Consider the following 22,219-nt stretch of genomic DNA (forward strand, 5'->3'; position numbering starts at 1 on the left):
AGAAGTTCTGTTAGACCAATTACTGCAAAAGCAGCTGCCTAGTTCTTTATAAAATAATGCATGTGTGACTAATGTGGTTTTCATACATTAAATGCAATAAGATTTTCTGACTTTTTAAAACTGGCATATGTTTTGTAGCACTCTGTGTCAGTCATGAATTTCACATGTGCTACAACATGACTATTATTTGCTAACATTCTCTTTTAAAGGCATGCAGAGCAACACATCAAGGGGTACATACGTGTGATTCAGATTCATTCCGAGCTGAAAAATTCAGGTCCAGAATGTAAAACTCCTTCCTGGACATTTGTTTCAGCAGCCTGCCATTTCTGATATTAGTCTGATGAGATGATTAAAGAAGTCAGAGACTTGGAATTATATCCTGGATTTTTAAAAATTATATCACCTCTGGATTTAATTCACTGTCATGACTACTGTCTCCAAGATGAAGAAAGCACAAGGGTGTAAGATATCTTCTCTCTGGGAAAAAAATGATGATGAAATGAGAACATTTAGTCTAGATGAATCTGTGAAATAGTTGCATGTGTGTAATGATGAGTAGATGAAGGTAGAGAGGAGCAGGAGCTTGTGTAAACAACTCACACATAGACCTGTCCAATGCTCTGTTTATCCGTTCACATAGAAGTCTCATCAAAGTCAATGTAAACTTAACAGCAGCACTCCATGCAAAAGTAGCATGATTAGAAACAGCAAATAAATGTTAATTCCACCATTTGGTCACGTGTATTTTTATATGCTGGAATGACATAGGACTTTCTTCCCATAATCACCCCCCCTCTCTCTCTCTGCTGGGACAAGTGCATCCTTCAGTTCACTCATGTGTTCAAACCCTCTCTCTTCATTAAGAGCGTCCTCCACATCTGCAGGTCTAACTTCAGATGGATGGACACTCCATAACAGAGTGTTAGTGGGGAGGGACTGCTGTGGGAAAGGCCACATACGCAGGTTCCCCAGAGAGAATGTTTGAATCATCCAAAAAAAAAAAAAAAAAAAACCATACCCACTAGTCATGTGTGCATAGTGGAGTGCTTGTCAGGTTCTACACGGAAACAGTGGCAGGCACTGACACTGCTTCATGTACCAGGATGAGGTAGATATGTATCTGAAAGAAAAATGGAAATGTTACACACTTAAATCAAATATATATTATATATATATATATACTAAAGAATATTAAATAACTATACCGTTGCCTTTATCTTTTTTGGACACTGATTCTAATATGGTGCTGTGAATTGATTAAATCAGTTATGATCATTTTACTATAATCACATTTGCTTCATGATGAACTTGATGGATATAATGGGAAAGGAATGATATTTCCATTTGGGGCTTGGTTCCTAGCTCTAATATATTCATTGAAAAACCTAGTTATACATATATGGAGTGAGTATCTTAGCTGTAACACTAACCACAATCCTTTCTCTTTGTTTCCTAGAGTCCTGTTGAGGTTCAACTCATAGCGGTCAAGAGTGGAGAAACTGTAGCGTGTTCCATCAGATAACAACAAGCAGCTTCACATGCGAAACTCCTCACACTCAAGTCTGAACAGCCACATGACGGTGACATGTAAAGCTGTAAAGACTGCAAAACTGACACTTTCCACAAAGAGTTTCTGACAGTTTGCTGTATAATGAAAATTAAGTATGACATTTGGTCTTTCAGTGACACAATGCAACAACACAGACTAAGAGTAACTGAAGTTTAGATAGAATAGTTTAGACTCTGCAGCCATTAAGCACCAGAACACAAGTTGTAGGTGTGTGGTTTTCTGGTTTGCCTCCAGTCCCATGTACGTACTCTCCAAGGTTTTTTTTTTTTTCATCACAAGGCCCAGCCATTGTATGTTGTCATAAACATTTCCAGACATATATACCAACTTTTAAAAGAAAACCACAACATTGTTCTTCTCATAAAAAAGCAACATCTGGCTGAAATAATGCCCCCAAGGGTATCTCTAAATATTTCCTTAATGAAGCCCCCCACATGGGTGGAATTAAATTGCATTTACAGCTTCTATAGGCACCTTGCTCATGTAAAAAGTTGAAAGAGGTCACTGAATGTGTTTTAGGTGCTGAATACCTCAATAGTGCCTTGAAGAATTTGATTGGTTGTACCCGGTTAACTTTGTTAATTAATTACATACATCGATCAGCCAAAGCATTAAAATGGTATTGTTTGTACACTCCCATTGCCCATTTTACCAGCTCCACTTACTATATATGTGAACTTTGTATTTCTACAATTACATTTTTAGTCCCCTTTAACATGTATTTCAATGTTCAGGACCCCCACGAGGGCTGCAGTGACACTGACGATGTGGTGCTGTGTTAGTATGTGTTGTAATGGTACAAGTGGGTCAGACACAGCAATACTTAAATGCTGTGTTCACTCACTTTCCATTCTGTTTGCCACACCTTTGCTGTTGGTCCACCCTGTAGCTGCAAAGTCAGGGACAGTAGTTTATTTTTCCAAAGTGAAAAATAAAAATAATAAGAGCAAAGTCATACCACATATAGTGTGCATCTCTGGAATTAGCATTAGCACATATGTTGAAACACTAAAGTGAGTATTAGGATGGCACTGAATGATGGATTACAAATCCACTTCAGTTCATCACATTAAATGCTGTATCATTGCAGTGATCTTGCCGACACTGGCACTGAGCAGGGTGACCTTTGACTAGCTTTGGTACAGCTGCTCCGGGGAGTATCATTCCTTATTTTCTATGAAGGTTATACAAACTGTGTGCACATTTGACCCTCTGCTGGTCGCCTGGTAGTGTGTGTGTGTGTTGGATTGTGTGGCTAAAGCAGCGCAGGTCTGAGTTGCACTGAGCAGCAGTGCTGCAATCTCGCTATTGGCTGTGGAGTTTTGAGGGGCGTTCTCTCAGCTCCACTCGGTGAGTGCTGTGAGTTTAAGGGGAAGGGGGCGGTTGGAGGGGGGGTCCTATGGATATCGAGAGGAAAAAAAGTTGAGCTGGCAGCACCGACCCCTCTGCCTAGACGCCGCTCTTGCGCAGGAACCGAGCAGCAATGTTTCGGCGGTGGTAGTAGACTAGCACGCGTTGTCGGGACTACGCCGGTGTGTGTGAGAGAGAGAGTAAGTGAGTGAATGCGATGACGGGAGCGCGCTTGGAGACTTCAGCCGATAACAGAGACTCCGCAAGCTGCTGCTGGAGCTCCTGAGCGGCCGGGCGACGGAGGAGGAGGAGGAGGGGGAGGAGAAGGAGGAGGTGGAGGTGGAGGGAGGACATCATGCGCTTCGCAGTGTGGCTGCTGGGCTTCGTGTGTCAGCTCCCCGCGCTCAGCCGAGGCGCCCTGCCCCACACACTGCACCCACAGCAAGGTACGGGGCGAGGGGTCTCTGAGGGAAACTGGACGAGCGTTAGGGAGCTTCTGGCTCCAGAACCCAACAACGTGTTAGGCTACTTGTGGTTGGGGTGTAGTAACAGTTTCCCAGGAGAGGAGAGAGCGTGCACACTCTGCATAAAAATAACGCTCTGAAAATATAGGCAGCAGAGTGGGCAGCAGCAAATGTAGTAGCTTTAATAGCCTTAAGTAGCCTGCACGGTTATTACGGTTAGTCTCTTACAGTGAAGCACAGTAAGTGACCGGCACGTCCATTTAACCTTTGCCCTCTGAGACTTAACTGTCAAAACAAAACATTCATCTTCACAAACCAACAGAAGAAAAATATACATTAGTAACTTTGAATGGACGTTAAATCAACACTATTTCATTCCTACACTTTGGACCGTTTGTGACGCATGCCCTTCTGATACTCATGGAACGTTATTTCCGAATGACGTCAACAAACAAACACCCATTGAAAAAACACAAATGGAGTAGTAAATGTTTGTTCTAACAGAGATGATATAAAATGCTGTGCTGTGTGCTCTTGATTTAAGAGCGAATACACTACTGCATCTACTGAGCTCCATCCACATAGCTCTTGTCCAAAGATGTGCACTGAAAGACAGCAACTGCGTTTCCAAGTGTTTGCGGGAGTAAGCAGACTACACTCAGACAAACTGTCGGTGTTGTGGTGCACTCAAGGGTACAGTCAGTACTTTTACGTAGGGAAGTTTTTTTTCTTTGTACAATATTTTAGATTAATTGTAGATTTTATATATGTGTTGTTTTCATACATCCCAATCCATCTCCAGGACTTTTATTATTATTATGTATATAATTAAAATATTTACTTTTTCAGACAGTGTACAGTATGGATTATAACCTTAAAAAGGCCCTGACGATGCTGAGTGAGGCAGCCAGACTGACTGTGGCGAGCAGTGAAGTGAACGGTGCTGTAAATACACTTGACTTGTGGCTAATTCTAGACGCACCTGAGTTCCTAACGTTATCTAAATTAAACCTAGACGTTTCTATATCCAATAGCCACAAAGCACAGTCATCTCAATACAGGTGTAAATCCTGGAGAGTGCTGGCTGAGCCCCTCTTACAGTCTGCTGTAGCCTCTCTATGTGCCCACAGCGCTCTGACTGCAGTGTGTCTTTCCCACAGAGCGCCTTGTCCAGCAGCTCTCCGCCTATGAGATCGTGACCCCGGTGCGGGTCAATGAATTCGGCGAGAGTTTCCCGCGGCGGCAGCACTTCAGGCGGCGGCGGAGCGCGGAGGGGGGCGTGGCTGCGACGCGCGCTCATTACCGCCTCGAGGCGTTCGGTCAGCGCTTCATGTTGAACCTGAGCGCGGACGCCAGTTTCATCGCGCCCTCCTACACCGTGACGCACCTGGGAGCGCGCGAGCGGCGGGGGGCGGTTGGCGGGCATGAGCACGAATTGCGTCACTGCTACTTCACGGGCCACGTGAATGGCAAGCGCGAGCACCGAGCCGTCTTCAGCCTCTGTACGGGATTGGTGAGTAGAGCAAGTGTGTGAGTGTGAGAGAGAGAGACAATCTCGTGTTGTGTAGTTGTTCTCAGAAGAACAACACTGCTCTCAAACTGCACATTTCTCAGAGTATGATTAACAGAAAGGGTGCCCAAATTTTTGGTCTTGGGGTGGGGGGCGTCTGAAGGGAGACATCCAATAGACCCAATTGAGTGGAAGACTGAACCATACACACATAAATAATGTAAGTTGCTGGAGCAGTTGAATTCACAGTTTGGGCAACCATGCCATGCTACAACAATGACCCTTTGGGCAAGAATCCTAGCACTGTGTGACCTTACATCTGTAACGGGACTGAAACTATAAGTTACTCTGCTTAAAAGTGTCTGCCTAGAGTTATAAAACTAAACAGAAAACCCCCATTAAAGTGGATGTTTACGATTTTAGGAAACACTTGGTTTGTTTATGTTCAGAAGCCCTGCATTGAATGGTAGGTTTGAGGGAAAAATACAACTCATGTTTTTATGTGGCTGAAAGTTTTTATTGACTTTACCACAGAAATCCATTTGGAACTCAAGTTGTTTAGTTTTGTAACACTTTTGATAATGCAGTTAGCTTGAATTTGGAGACATTTCCAACTTAAATGTTTAATCTGAAACAGCAAAAATAAGTCTATATTACCCACCTATGGAGCAGGAGTAGAGCAATATCCTCACCTCAGTTTGTGCCTTTCAATGTTTGAAGGTCTCTCTGTTGTCTATAACACTCCAGATGTAATTTCTCTGCCATGAGCAGAGAGAGAAAGCCTAGCATACTGGACTGAGACAAACTGGACTCACACATTCACCAACATTCAGTACCCTTGACTCTGTGATTATGCAATTACCACCTCTATCTCCACTTATCCACTTAGCTTTGTGATGTAACAAACTGTGGCTGCCTGAATCTGCACACTTTGCATGTTCAAATCAAAACTGCTTATGCATACAGTCATGTTAACAAGTTTAAAAACATACTTGTCACTGGATGGGAATTTAAGAAACTGATTTAATACGTTGTATAGGTAACCAATGCATATATTCTCACTGGATTAGTGGGACAAGTTAATGTATCTATTTTGTTGGGCAAATCAAATGTCCTCGGGGCCTAGAATTACGGATAGATTGAAGAGTGCTTTACAGTGCTGTGTGAGCGCTCTGAATAGCAGCAGTAGAAGTGGAGACGTCTGTTCCTCAGGGTCCTGCACAGTTTGGTGATGTTCCTGCACAAACACACCTGATTCAACTAACCACTTAATTGTCAAGTTTAGTGGGTGTTTTACAGCCGGAATATCAGCAACGTCTGCTGGACCCTGATCCTCAATCTTCTAGCCTTGAATGAACATGTTTAGAGTTTGGATGAGCGTCTACTGAATATTTATAATGCTGTATAAACATCTATAGTGAATAATGGATGTCAAGTGTGCAGAATGATGTTGTATTAACATTTGTAAAATGAGCATCAAGTTGAATGAAAATGACAGTGTTCATGTAAATCCAGCTGGACCTGAATGAACACAATAGAGGGTGAATTCAACATTAGGGATTTTACTGCTTAGGTTTTACACAGATGGTGTATATGTCAGCTGAGCTGAGCCACACTGAATTCGTCAAGCTGGTGTTGATGATTATTTGCCTGAAGTCTGAGGGTCTTTGCAAAAGCAAAAGATATAAGTGTTTATGATTAAATAGAGTAGAGAGAATCATGTAATTCCAAGTGTGCCTGTTGAAGATAACGTGAGCTCACATGAAGAATTAACTAATCTAACACCAAACTAACAGCTGCAAAAAATATATGCATGCTTACACTCTTGTTGTAGCAGTAAGGAGAGAACAGACTCTGGAAAGAGCATTCACTTTACTTCTTCTCAACCTTATACATACAAATCAGTTTTTAACTTTAAGAAGTATCATTCAGGGACAGCATCTAAATTAAATGGGTTTAGAGGACTAGCTGCATGGTCAGAGTAATTGTAGATAGTTGTACTGGGCCGTTCTATGTTTGTGCTGTTTCATAATGACTCATGACTCATTTGTATTGGCTCATTTTCTAATTAGTTATCTTAGCAAGGTGATCAGGCATGCTGAAATTACTGGTGAATGAGAGTCTGTGAAGTCCCATTGCTGCGGGCCATAAAGCTATAAATGTGTAGTTTCTCAGTTCTGTGGTAGAGCCCAACTGACCACAGACACTTAGCTATGATGAGCTCATAGGCAATCAGCAGGTCATACATCACTCTGCTTCCTTAGAGAGAACTGACTTGAGTATTACAAATTGTCTCTCAGTTAAGTGGTTGTGTTTGAGCATTGAGCATGTTAAATTGCTTCCTGAAGAAGTGTTGTATAATGAAATGTTTACCTTAATTTGTAACCAAGGTTTGTGTTGACATAATCTTATTTAACCTTAAGGTTTAAAGGTGACACTTACAATTGTCTTCAAAAATTCTTTTTTAAATCATTTGGAATGTATTCTCACCATTTGCTAGCACTCCAGTCTTCTTGTTTGCTGGAAATCTGTCTGATGTGTTTAATGTCTCTAAATCTGTAAAAAAAAAAAACAACAACAGTGTCTCTGTCCTCTCTGTCTGTTTCTGCTAATGGCCGAAAATGCTACAAAACTAAACAACTCAAGTTTACAAACAAGTTTCTGTAGTAATTCAAACAGTGAATAAACCTTACAGACAGGTTAAACTTCAGTGACTACAAACAACAGTCGCTTTTCTCCTCAAACCTACTGTTCTACCTTAAGTCACTGAGCTTTTGAACATAAACAAACAACAGAAAACTGTAGTTCCCCATAATTGTATCTTGCCCTTTTAATAGTTGTGTTATTGATCTTTTTGAAATGTATTACTCAAGTACTGTATTATTTTAAAGTCCCGCTCCGGGTGACTGTCTATGAGGAGTTTGATGTGTTCTCCCCGTGTCCACGTGGGTTTCCTCCCGGTGCTCCGGTTTCCTCCCACAGTCCAAAAACACACGTTGGTAGGGGGATTGGAGACTCAAAAAGTGTCTGTAGGTGTGAGTGAATGTGTGTGTGTGTGTGTGTGTGTGTGTTGCACTGTGAAGGACTGGCGCCCCCTCCAGGGTGTGTTTCTGCCTTGTGCCCTGTGATTCCGGGTGGGCTTCGGACCCACCACGACCCTGAACTGGACAAGCGCTGACAGACATATAAGAATAAATTAATGTATTATTTTTATTCAGCACCTTGAAGGGGACATATTATGAAAAGCTCAACTTTTCAGTGCATTTGTACATTAACTGGATCTGGAGCTTGTACCAACCCACAAAAAGGGCCGTGGCCCAATGGTTGGAGAAGTTGGTTTGGAACTGGAAAGTTGCTGGTTTAATTCCCAAAACCAACAGGGAAATTGGAGATGGAGGGAGTGATAGACCTTTCAGCTAGGCACCTAACCCCAACTGCTCCCCAGGCATGTGGGTTAGCTGCCCACCGCTCCAGGTGTGCGTTCACTGCCCCAAATGCATTAATGAGGGACACTTTAGAATTGTCCCAACTTTTTTTTTTTAAAGTCTCTCCAGTCACATAACATTTATGTGAGTACAGCGACAAGGTTAACTTGATAAATACAAATACAATGAGCATGAAGAAAGAGGAGTATTGAGCAAAATGGAGAAATGAGAATGGAGAAGAAAGAAAGCCATGCACAAATGGTTAAAAATGAGTGCATCTGTTTACACACTCATTGCTGTGTGCTCAGGTTTAAGTGAACAGTGTTTCATTCTCACATAAAGGAACAGGTGCTGAAACTTTGATGCTTGAGATATCTTGAACAAAGCATGTTACAGACATTTTATTAAGACCCTAAGAAACGGCTTGTTAACATATTGAAAAGGGGTAGGATAGGTTTTCTTTTAAGAGCAGTGCTGTAGATATTTTATTTTAATCCTATCCTTTCTTCAGGAAATGATACACCAACACAGAATTGTCATACAGTTCACTTACTTTTTGTAGTAGTTTTGTTGATTTATTTTTTCTTATTTGGATATTTTCTACAAATTTAAGTCAAGCAAATTAAATTGAGTTTACTTGTTTTTGGATGGGAATCAAATAAAACAGAGGCCATCACCTTGATTATAAAAAGTATTTTCAAGTAAGCCTTCTCGGGTCACATCAGAGATTACATGCCACTCCGCAGCCACATCTGTAGAGGCTAAAGGACAGCACTAGTGACTCTTTCTTAACTGAAATCTGAGAACAGCACTTACTCTAAAGAGCCTTAATCAGTAAATGTGTTTCCTCTGTTGTCTGTTTAGCATCCACCTCTGTTATATTAGTTTAGAGCGAAGTATGGAGTACTGGAGAGGCTGAATTGAAGCTTCAGCACTCATTCCTGAACAGCAGCTGGTTGTGTACTTGTGAATTTTGCTACTTTTATAAATATAAGGATTGTGGCTGCAAAACCAGCAGTTAATCTTTTAAATGTTTAGCTCAATTTTGGGTGTACTTGGTTTATTTGTTCAGGTTTGTTCAGGATGAGTTGGATGAGACAGTGTTGCACAAACAAACTTTTACTAAATTCTCCTTTTTTTTTTTTTTACACATTTTATTCACCTCCTTAGGTGCACTGAGTCTGCATGTCAGTTGAGAAATCATCCTCCCTTCTCTGGTAATGAAATCAGGTGATAGCAGCCATGTCTCTGCCTCATTCAAGCCCCAGCTGACAGTCCCTGTCTGCACCTTGACTTAATAACCCCAGAGTACAAGATGTTTTCTGATGGCCTTGAGTACAGATGCTCATAGTCTTTCAGCCAGAGGATACAATGTAACTAGAGCTTATCATTAACCCCAGCAACAATGCACTGCCAACTCTTCTTCTCCATTTACTCCTCCTGTCTTAACACCTTAACATCTGATGTCCACATTCTCCTGTTCTCCAACCAAAGACAAAAAATGCAAAATGCATTAACTTCCTTTAAGGATGCAGGGCACCTACACTATATGGCTAAATGCTTGTGTAAACCCCCATTGCAATTACTGTGAATGTAGACACATTTTTGTGTACACAGCTTGTAGAGTCTCAGATGAAAAGCATGAAATGAAATGCTCTGGAATAGTTAATCAGTTAATCATTCATCTTCAGTACCTGAATGCAATCAAACCCTCACAGAAACAACTAATATAAAACGTCCGTAGAATAGAAGCTGTTACTGCAGCAAAGGTGAGCACACTATGCCTTCATTATAGAAGAAAGGTTAGATAAACAGGTGTCCACAAAATGTTGGCAATATAGTGAGCTGACATGGTAGTGTGTTAGTGCAAGTTTTTAAACACTGTGTACACTTAGTGTCCACCCTATTAGATGCCCCTATCTTGTTTTCCCACCTTGTAGATGTAGAGTCAGAGACAATAGCTCATCTGTCACTGCACAGTTTGTATTGTTTGTACAATGGTCCTTCATAAGTGGACACAGCATGCTGTTGGTTGAATATTTTAGGTTGGTGGACTATTCCCAGTCTAGAGGTGACACAGATGTTTGTAAACAGCAGCACTGCTGTGTCTTATGCATTCATACCATCACAATAACAAAACAAAAAAGCCTGTGACTGAAAATTTTAAGAAGACACAGCATATAACATTTTGCTGTGTGCCAGTGCTGACCCCTTCACCCCTTCACACATCAATCAGCCTTGGGTGACTGTGAACCTTTACACACAATTTAAATTCTGTATTAACAGGTACAAGAACTTCTGCTTTGTTTCTCTATTAGACACTGACAGAAATATATCCAGGATGAATAAGGATCAATGTGCTTTCATTGCACTTTTGGGACAGAAATTATGTCATGTTTTGCTCGTTTACAGGTTTTGTGTTAATCTCACATTTTTCTTACATTTACCAGGCCAGAATTTGATTAAACTTGCCTGTTTACGTGCATGTCAGTCATTTTGGTGATGGTCAGAGTGTACGTGTCTTTACAGCATGTACATGCATTGAGTTATGTCATCTTTCCATCCCCAAGGCTGCATCAGAAAAGGTTCTCCTGTCAAAATTCCCCCACAGAATTCCACTGTGAGTGGAAATATCCTCAGAGTGATTGTGTTAAAGTGAGCATGTGAAATTGCCATGTAAACACCATTGCGCGAGGACTGAGTGAGATCATGTTGAACTGAAACATTCCATGGTTTCACATCTCATGCTTTCCAGGATTTCATTTTTCCAATACAAAAGACAAATGTCTATCAATCAAACCACTCAGAACCAGAACCAGAAGCAGGTCTGACCATTTGCAGATGTAAATTCAATTGATAGTTATGCTACATCATATGTTCTTTGTTCCAAAATGCTTGTAAGCAAAAGGCGAGTTATATATATGCGTCTGGCCATGTTTTTGGCAAGAAAAATAGTAAACATCTGTAAAGACAGAAAATTGCAAGAAATGCAATACATTGTTTAACTTTTTCTTCATGGAGAATAGTACCAGCATTTTAATGCGAGCCAGGTCTGCAAAGAGACTAATTTTTGGACAGCTTTAAAGTTTAATTTAATACAGACTGTTTATTTGCCAAGTTACAGATGTCAAATAGAAAGAAAACCAGTAATAACAGAATGTGTTGCGGAACTTAAGCAAATGTGAATGCAATGTAGGTATGTGTTCTACAATAAGTTAATGTACCTACATTTATATGTTTCAAGTGCTGTAACCAAAATATTGGTTAACCTAAAAGAGATTTTCACATAATAAATATATATAGGTCCACTTATCATAAAATGTTCAGCCAGTGTAAAAGGTAGCTGGTGTTTTCAGATGAAATAATCGAATATTCTCTTTATACTGTTAAACTGTACGACTAATACACTAACATAGATATATGTCCGCTAATTGACAATAATTTGCAGGTTGCACTGATTATACTGAAGGTGATAAGCACTGTTTAGAGTTACATTTGTATGATTTTTAATTATGTTTTCAATAATATTCCACTTAATCCCCCAAATAATTTGGAATATACTTACAGCATTGTGCATTGTGTTATTTAAAATTATGTAATATTAATGTAATATCATCAAATGTTTTAATTGTAGGCAATTATATGTCATGTTAGTTCTGTATTTCATGCCCTCGCTGTCATGTATGTACTGTATGTGTTTCCACTGCTTAGCAAATATGTAAAAATGCAAGAATGAAGCCCTTATATAAATTCTGTTAGATGTGTATATTGTATGCATACTATCTATATACTATCTATCATTTGTTATATATATATATTTGCACAGTTTGCTCATTTTAAATTCCTTTTTTGCTCTGTTTCATTTCTTTGACCTGGCAGACTGGTACATTTACAACTCACAGTGGAGAATATTTCTTAGAACCTCTTATGGGAGCTCATGGTCATGAGGATGAAGAGGAACACAACAAACCCCATTTAGTCTACAAACATGAGCGCAAGAACAGAACGGTCACAGACGAGTCTGAGCCATGTGCATCTACAGGTAACAAGCAGTTCTCTCTCAGTTTTCTTTTGGAGCTTAAATAGATTTAATGTATAATATAAGACAGTACAGCATGTGAAATTGTGAGCATTATTCATTGCGTTGTCATGGTTAGTTGTACAAACTGAATTGACTAGTCTTACTTCTGTGTGCTTGAAGTATTATTTTCATCTAAAATATTTTCAGCTTTGCCTGTTCAGAGATAGCATTTGAAAAATCTGCACTTTGCTTATTAGCACTCGTTTTGGCTCCAATGATAGTGAGAGGATTAATGGCTTCGTTGTGGTTTAAGTCATTGAAATTCTTTTTTTAATGAAAGAAAATCACATCCATAAAGCTGTGGACCATGCAAATTGTTTCTTAAGCATCAGCCTCCTGGGATGTAAATTAACAACATGCAACAGCCATGAAGAATTAGAGGCACTGCTATAATAACTAACCCACCCAAAGCCTCCCATTTAATTAGAATTTTTATGGCTTGGGTCTTTTGGTGGTAGAGAGGCCCCCTCCAGAAAAGTGACCCTGCAAAGTTCACTGCAAAAGAGTCTTAAAGGATCACTGCTGATGCTCCTCGTGGGCGGCCTTTATGTCCTCCGTTATAAATCTTGTATGTGGAGACTGCTTGATTTGCTTGTTGTCTGAAGTCACTCTTTATGCCCAGGCTGTGGTCATTGTCTCTGTTAGAGCGGAGAGTGGTTTGAATGACCCATCGGACCAGACAGATACCTTCTTAATATGCTTCCTATTCTTTGTAGCACTCTGTGTGTGGTGCAGACAATCTGGATCGTCTCCCCCGAAGTTTTCAAACATGCTGCCTGAAAAGGTTCATAGGGGTGGACTTGCTTTAAGTGTTTATACAGGTTTGTCTTTGATGACATGTGATGACATGTGAAGTCCAACAGGCGATGGGTGATTTTGGTATCAATCCAGATCAGTAATACTATATTTTCAAGGGTACATTTTTCTAACATTTCAATGTAGTGAAAGCTTAGAAGAAAGTCTACACTTTTGCACATTTGGATGAATGGAGGAAATGGCTGAGCAAAGTAATGAGAAGCTAAAGGACCTGCTGCCAACATCAAAAGCAGTAGATACACAATGCAGGAGGATTAAAAGAGATGAGCGCTAGCATTTGAAGATGTCCCATATGCTGCATCCAGACATTATCAGATAACAGTAGTCAATGGGCAGATGTTGAGATAAATCAATGCTTTGAAGAATATTTCATGTTTCTGCTGCTTGAGTGACAATGTCAGCAGCTTTTTGGTTTTCTGAAGAGTGTGGTTTTCTTAGAAAACACACGTGAAGGTTATCTTTCTTAGGCATTATTAATATGAAGAAGCTTGATTTGAATCACATTTTCTCTTAAAATAATGTAAGTGAGATGCCTCCTGCATCAGTCTCTGCAAGCAGTTTCACCATTCTTGTGCTGGCAGCAAGTCTGTGCCAGTGACCCGTGCCAGGCACTTAAAGTACTGACTCAGAGCATTTGCCACACACTCAGCCCAAGTGGTGTTGTATAAATATGGGACTACTTAGTGCTTTGATTTTAATTGTACTACAGGAGAATTTTTTTTGCAATACTTGGATACCAAAGAGTGTATCTGGCACAAAAAGAGAATATTTTTAGAGGAGGTTTGATTGGACTGTCGTTAATAAGTCCCAGAAGCCTAGATAAAAAGTGAGAAAGCAGTGAAACATCTTTCTTGCCCTGAGTAGAATAGGCAATCTATGGCTTTTCCTTTGAACAAGTCATTAAAAAAAGTAAAAAAACAAATATAACCCCAACACCTCCCCAAAAGCAAACAAAAAAACAAAAAAATAAACGCTACCTACAGTACTGTGCAGAAATCTTAGGCACCTAATATAATTATATATATTTAAACTAATGCTTTCTCAGCAAGCATGGTGCTGGTAAAAAAGGTATATATAATCACAGTAAATACAAAAGAATAATAATCTAAAATAATAATAAGAATATAAATAATTTTTGGTTTTTCAATAAAGTAGCACGTGAAGTGAGTTTGAAGAACAATGTTTTATTCAGATTCTCCTTGAATTTGTTAAATCAATAGCACACATTATTTAAAATCATTATTTATTAACTGGTAAAATTAGGTACTGGATGATCACCTCAAATAATACGGACTGCCACGAGGAGAGATTTGGAGAAAGTTAAACCAACACATTCACACACAGAATATCACACTCACTGGAATAATGCTATTTGGTTTTATTCTATTTGGTTGGGCATTATTTGTTGTTTGTTTTTTAGCAAATAAACACTTATTGCTCAGATAAATATCTTTTTAAATCTCATAATCTCTGGTGCCTGAAACTTTTGCACAGTACTGTACGTTGCTGCAAAACTCAACTTTTAAGCATTTAAAAAATTGGGAATAAATAGATATCACTACAGATTTAAACTATTCCAGTTCACATAAACTCTGACCCATATAACACTTCCATTAAAATGTTCTTCCACAGAATACCTTACCATAAGCAAGTTATACTCAGCTGTAGTCCTCTACATATATGTAGTTCATTATCTTCAGGGGTGTGTAGCCTAAGTGATGTGTGAATGTTACCGGCACCTGAGCTATAATCTGTATTTTTTTTCTAAGAACTCTCAGCAGGTTGCAGAGTGAAATAAAAGCGTTCTTTGTGAGGGTCAGTGATCTCATGGCCCATGCCCTCCATTCTTTATGTCCTTCCTGAAAGAAGAGTCTTGTCTTAAATCAGAGTTGTTCAATGTGTCTGAGAAAATGTGAGACAGAAGAGAAGAGAGCATGGGGAGATAGAGAAGGAAAGTGTAAGAGGTGAAAGGGGCAGTGCTGTAAGTGCCAAATGTCCTGATTTGTCAGAACTATAGTGAAAGCCACGCAAATTGCCTTTTATTTGCATTTATACTGTATGCTGGTATGAGACCAGTATTTGCTTTCTTCCATCAAGATTATGTTCAAGTGTTTGCAAGAAAGTACAAAGCCCATTTGCAAATAATTTGGTACAATGTAACTAAAAACAGAGAGCAAAGATGTTCAAATCTCATATTTAACTGAAAACATTACATTTCAACTGGTGAAACTGAGTTTGTTTTGTTTTGAAAAATGAACGCACATTTTGAATTTGATGCCAGCCATAGGTTTAAAGAAGTTTGAGATAGGGAACAAAAGACTTGTAAAGTTGTGTAATGATACTAAAATGCAAATAAAATTAACTAGCAACTGGTCAGTGACATAACTGTCACTGTATTTCAGAAGCATTGTTGGGGATGCTATTTTCATTCTGAAAAACTGCATGGGCAAATAATGCAACAAATCACATATTTTGCTAAACATAATCTATGAAAGAACCTGGGGACTTCTTCATCTACAGTACATAATATCATTAAAGGAACACTATGTAAGATTTGTTTTTTTTTGCTGTTGGGGCTCTCCATTGTGTAATTTATTTTTACAGCACTGGACTAAAATCAATGGAGATGGAGAGGGGAGTGGTTCCCTACCCTTCTTGAGAAGTTACATAATGCACTTTCTGCAGTGCTGTGCCCAAAGTAACAGTGACAGAGGCTCTATTCTCCCTATTACAAGTCAGAGAAGCTCAGCAGTGATTTTGAAGCTGTAATTTTAAGGTAAAATATTACACAGTGTTCCTTTTAAGAGTAATTGCACTCAGCTGGTTTCAGCTAACTACAACCCAAGTTCAGCTTTGAAATATGCTAAAAATGAGAGAGGCACTTTGGGTGTGGCACTACAGTGATGTAGAGGTTTAGAGGTAGGGCAGGCCAAAGAGTTAATGTTAGTGTAAGGAGGGGTCCTGTGTTGGTGCATTTATTTGTTTCTTTATTTGATTCTTAGCCATGTGCTTTTATACATGTTTCTGTCTTCCTTTGGCCATGCCTCATGCTTCCTGTGCTTCCCTCTGATTACAGACACAGGTGTTGCTCATGTCATGAGTGCTCTCAACTGTGCTCTCTGTTGTGTTCCCCCGCTGATCATTCAGTGTGTCAGATTTTGTCCCCAATTTCTACTCATTTTGGAGGAATCTAGCTTTGTTTTGTTTCTCTGTGTTAATAAATCCTAATAAATCCACTTCTGCATGTGTGTCCAGCCTTCGTGTTCCTTCACCAAAACCCAAACCATGACAGAATGACCGGCCTACAAAAAGATACATTGAGGTGGAGTGAGTGGTTTAGGGAGCTTCAGGAAAGTCTAGCCACAGTGATCAGTGAGTTGCAGTTATGGTGAACAGCAACAAACAAGGCCCTGTTCATGGGATTCAGCACAGTGAGTCATTGATTCCTCGTTCGACTTGCGAGTCACTTCCTTGTTCCACTCTTAAGAGCTCTAGGAGAAGATCCAAAGCAAAGAGACGTGTTGCTTCGTGTCCCATCTCTGTCTCATCTTCATTTGAAGTCCAGAGTTTCCATGCACCACCCAGGGCTCCAGAGAACACAGGAGACCCGCCTGTTTTTGCAGATGTCAGTGCAACTCCTCGTGTTCCTGCCCCCCGCACTTCTGTCCAGCCTGCACCCAGTGCCTCTGTCTGTCACGTGCCTGAACACTGCTTTCCAGTTTCATTCTCTGTTGCTCAAACGCCTTTGGCTTCTGCTCCAGTAGCACAGAGACAGTCCAATTTGACCAATACAACAAAGAGATTTGCCCAGAATAGGGCAGCCAGCACCCCTAATTCACCTGGCAGTATCCCTCTGGTGTCTGCCTGCCAGGTTTTGTCATAGTTCTTAGGAATGTATCTTATCATGTTTTTTGGACATTTGCTGAAGTGTTTTTTGAATATATTGTGTGCTCAGTTTTCTGTGTTGCGTATGTTGTAGATTCATTAAGTGTAGAATTTCTTGTGTTTTTTCTTAGTTCTTGTACACAGTATTTTTAATTAAGTGTTTTGTCTTTTGTGGAAGGTGACTTTTAGGTATTTTCCCTTCTTTTTTTGTGATCTGTTCATGTTATTTTGGGTCCTAGTGTTTTCTATTTGTTTAGATTTATTATTATTATTATTATTATTATTATTATTATTATTTATAGGGATAATGTAATAGGGGGGATATTTAAAGAGGGTTCCTGGTCCTGTGTTCATGCTTTTATTTATTGGTTTGTTTCTTTGTCTTTCTTTGGCCACACTTCCCTCTTGTGGTTCCTTCTGATTACAGACACAGGTGTCCTCTGCCCCCTTTTTTTAATAATGTCATCTTCATATAATATGCTTTTATTTGGGACTTAATGTCCATATAAATATGTACATGCTTATGTATTGTGCGTTAAATGCAAATTGACAACATACAGCACATGATACAGTAATACATGGAAAACTTCTGCAAGAAAGATACCCCAGTGAGCACACCTGCAAGGAAAATGTTATTTCAGCATATCATCCTCTTATGATTCCTTAATCATCAGTCTGTCAACAGAATCTCTAGCATTGCATTATGGCTATTGTCATCATTAGAGTGGTGTTGAGGGACTTGTACCAATAAGGGCTTTTAAAGTGTATGCTCCAGTTTGTCTCAGCCTCTTAAGATGGGAATTCCTATGACATATGAAAAACATCTTGTAACACTGTAAAAATGTCTTAATGTACTGTGAGTTGGATGTGCTGATAATTGTTTATTGACTGCATTAATAACTGTTTTTGTAACACTTGTAGTAATTGTTTAAAGTCATTCACTTTAAATAGGTTGTTTCCTAGAAATGTGTCCGCTATGAATTTCTGAGCTACTATGACTATAGTGTGCTAATGAAACATGCAGGTTGTTATCTTTCTCTTCTGGCTAGCATGTGACTCTCTTTGTTACAACGAAGGAGATGATTTCATGAGGGCTGCATGGGATAGGGGTGGTTTCTTTACATAGCGTGTCATGCCTGTAGAGGAAGATATATGTGTATATGAAGTTAAGCAAGAATGTATAGCCTCTAACAGACACATTCAAGTCTGTGCAATATGTGTCTAAAATGAAGTTGGAATTGATGTTTGATTTACTAGGACTGCATCTTATAATATAAACATCTTACAACACTGACCACCTGCTTTTGTGGCACAGGGTTTAAGAGATGATACTGAAATATTTGTCATGTCTAGGAACACAGGTAAATTTGTAGTAGTCTGTGCACAGTATGTTTTTTGTTGCTAAGAAATATAATAAGAGTATACGCTAGGGTTAATCAGAATAACATGGAAAAAATGATTAGCATAACAAAGTTTCCATGTCTGAAATGCTTATACTGTGTTACAAGCAGGAATAGCTTCTCAAAGCAAATAAAGTAAAGTAATAAATCAGCAGGCATGTAATTTCTCTGCTCATGTAGAGGTTTCCCACTTTTTCCTCAAGTTCCTATGGTGCTCAAAGTTCAGTCAAATTTGATTTGTTGGTTTAGTAGTTTGTTGTTAACTGTTCAAAATGGGCTGGGAAGGTTAACAAATTTTCATAGTGTGTTGTCTCTTTGTATTTGCTGAGGAGAAGGGCCACTGATTAACTTCTGTGGTAGAGAACTGACTATAAAAGCAGGGTAAATATATATCCCTGTTTTGTGTAGTATTGTGCTCACAAGAGTTGGGAAATGAGTATTCTGGCTGGTATTGTAACTTTGTTGGGAAATACAATCCATTAGACAGATGTCAAGTGCTAAACACTTACATGACAAGACCATTTTAGACCTTCTTAAACGGTAGTCCAGCTTTTAGATGTTGGGCTAATCACAGAAACATCTTAGCTCAGTCAGGAGTGACAGGTTCAGCAGACACTACAAGGCCTTGACCTCAGCTCACACTCCCTGTGGTTAACTTTCAGTCAACTTTCTGTGGGAAGTGCTTGGCTAAAAGTGCTTGGGGGGGTGTTGCTGCATTCAGTGGGTTAGTTTCCATGGAAGAAATGGCCTTTTGCATGTTCTAGCCACTGGACTGAGTCCGCCTGTTGCAAGTGTGTTCCCGAATCCTTTCAAGTGAGAGAAAGCAAGCGCTCATTTGATGGTGACCTCATCCTCTCCTTTTGTTTTGGGGTCACTTGCTGGTTTGCCTGAGAGTACGTGACTATTTGGGCCAAGGCTGTTTTTCTGAGGGGGCAGGGCTGTTAGTTCAATCAGTGGGTGGGTCCTTTGATGCTGTTCCTGCTTTGTCCTTAGCTGGAACCCTATACTTATAGCAGTATAATAGGACGTATATGAAATAAACGTGAAATTCCTTATGTGGTTCTGTGATTTTATTTTTTTAAATATTGAAAGTGTCTCAAATCCAAACCTCACTGCAGAAAACTTGGTGATTGGTAACTTTGAGGTCCATTTGTTTGCAGTGAGGCAGTCATGTCCAGATAGCTTTTCTATGACTAAATTAGCCAGGTCAGTATACAGACAGACCTTGTGATTTCACCCTGTTGTGATCATGGAAGACAGTGTTGCAAATTCCCATGACAAATTCCAGGTCTATTTCCTGCTGTCCACGCAGTGCTGTCCACTGTCTGGGTATTTTGGTCTTACGTAAATAATGTTGTTGTGACAGGCCTGGTTTGCATGATCACATCTTTCAGATGGTAACAGGTGAGCTGCCTATACCTGTAATATTGCTGATAGGGTCACACATGTGGCAGCAAGGCACCTAACCCCTAACTGCACCCTGGGTGCTGGGAGAGTGTGTGTATTTATTTGACCCTTTATCAGTAGTAATGCAGCTCAGAAACCTTGCTATATATCACTATATAATAGGATACACAAGTGGATTTAAAATGTTGTTTTTTAAACTGTATAATCCTAAACATCCATCAGCCTTGCTTGTAGTACCAAATTACTGATTATTGACTCATGTTCAGTAATTAATTTGAAGCACCATTTTAATTTATGTTTTCATGTTTTCAAGTGTGATAGTCATTAGGGCGTTCAGGATGGATAATGCCAAATATTTTTATGTGGGTGTTTGTTTGAGAATGGCTGTCTGTTGCCATAACTTAGCCTTAGTTAATGCCGTTTTATATGCCTTGGTATGCCTTAGGTACACGTGGATGACACACTGCAGCTCTGAAAATGATCCACCACCCAAATCATACCTGCTTTGTTGCTCTGTGGAGGTCCAGAGCATTGAAGAACAGGGAGAAAGGGGCTAACAAAGTGTGCAGAGCAACAGATTAATCATGTAATTGTAGAACTACAAATTGCGTATGTATGGCCTGTGGAGGTGAGAGGATGGACAGTGAATGTAGGAACAAGGAGCGGGTGGTATTGTTATAGCTCATCTGTGTATACACTTTTGATGAAACATTGGGTTTAACCAAAGTAAATGTCAGAGTAACTTAACAGTAGAATAATTCTGGAGTGTGTACTGGAGCTTAGATTTCATTGGACAGTGAAGTGGAAACTCTTATGAACAAAAGAAGAGGACATGACCAAGCTAACACTAGATCAACATGCGCAATGTACTTATCCTTCAGCTTGCCTTCAGGGTAGTTTCCCTTTGCACCCTTGCTGTCATTGCTGAAGAATCCACCATGTTCTGCTGTCCACGTGCTGCTCATTCCTCAGGCAGAGAGAGAAGACAAGAGAATGAGGGAACATGATTTAGCAACAGTATATGAGCTTGCCCAGTTTTCAAGTGGGGCAATCATTCTCACTGTTATGACTACAGAGCTGACATTCATTGTGTTATCCAGGCAGTACTACAACAAAATTTTAAATAAATGTTATTGTGCTAGACCTTTAAAAAGGTGTTTTACAAGTGTAAAATGCTGAAAAATGCATATCAGTCAGTGTGAGCTCACTGAAAATGAACAGTGAACGTTGAATATTTGTTTTAATTAGATCAGTCACTATGTTCATGTTAATGTCAGCATAGTAATACTATACATCCTAGAAACATGAAACAACAGATATATAAAGCAAATACTTCTGTAAACTTGCTGTCTTAAAATATATAACTTAAAAATCAAACAGTGCTGTCAAAATTAACGCATAATCTCACGTTATCACGTGCAGGAGTTTAACACGTGAGGTTGCCATGGGGGGTGAACTGTCATGCTGCGTGAGACTCATATCGGTAACTGTTGGTCACAACGCTGTTAGTTCGGCGCTGTGCAGTTCATCTCAGCACAACCTGACGGCATATACCAGCACATATGTTGACAATGAAAACACATTTCTGAGAGCAAATTTCAGCGACTTGTGCTGGAGAAACAGAAAATAAGTGAAGTAAGGCAGGCTCTACACTGTTTAGAAGCACAGCTGGCCAGCTAACAGGCACTTGTGGTGTAGCTTAACCCAGCAGATGATTTTATCCTAAACTGAAGCTCCAAACACACATATTTACAGATATAGCCCCATAACTGTGAGAACAAAATCGAGTGAAGTGTCTTCTGTTTGGTCTGTATTCAGCTTCATTCCAAACTCTCAACTGCGATGAGTTTACCGAAATGTTGCTGTTTCAATCCCTAGAGCTGGCAGATCATAACTGAAGTGCCCTTGAGCAAGGCACCTAACCCCAACTGCTCCCCAGGTGCCAGGGCTGCCCACCGCTCCGGGCATGTGTGCTCACTGCCTCCTAATTTTCACTAATATGTGTGTGTAAATGTGTGTTTCACTGCATGGATTGAGTTAAATTCAGAGAACAAATTTCTCTGTGTGCAAGCGCAGTGGCCAATGAACTAATTCTAATTCATTTTCAGAGTGTGGCATCAGCAGTCAGTGAGCTCCCACCGCACCCCTCCCCGAGGCTCTCTCATATGCACATGGTTAACTCTTTGACCTTGTGCTTTATTTTTTGTCAGTCTAACAACAGAAATTTGACACACCCCACACACACGTAATAAACACCACACTCATTTTGAGAACACATCCACATTTTTACACGTCAAGGTATACTGAA

The 22,219-nt window shown here is 39.8% G+C and overlaps 1 protein-coding gene across 1 annotated transcript in view; it reads left to right on the plus strand.

Annotated features, from left to right (window-relative positions):
* The first annotated feature begins 3,272 nt into the window (after window positions 1–3,272).
* LOC136694501 (A disintegrin and metalloproteinase with thrombospondin motifs 20) overlaps window positions 3,273–22,219 on the plus strand; it is a 79,110-nt gene continuing 60,163 nt past the window's right edge. The window contains exons 1-3 of the mRNA XM_066668119.1: window positions 3,273–3,369; window positions 4,548–4,900; window positions 12,202–12,364. Of these exons, the coding sequence (XP_066524216.1) occupies window positions 3,279–3,369; window positions 4,548–4,900; window positions 12,202–12,364 (607 nt within the window). The 5' untranslated portion in view covers window positions 3,273–3,278. The remainder of the gene's footprint in view (window positions 3,370–4,547; window positions 4,901–12,201; window positions 12,365–22,219) is intronic.

Source organism: Hoplias malabaricus, chromosome 4 (genome assembly GCF_029633855.1).
Source record: "Hoplias malabaricus isolate fHopMal1 chromosome 4, fHopMal1.hap1, whole genome shotgun sequence".
Taxonomy (NCBI): domain Eukaryota; kingdom Metazoa; phylum Chordata; class Actinopteri; order Characiformes; family Erythrinidae; genus Hoplias; species Hoplias malabaricus.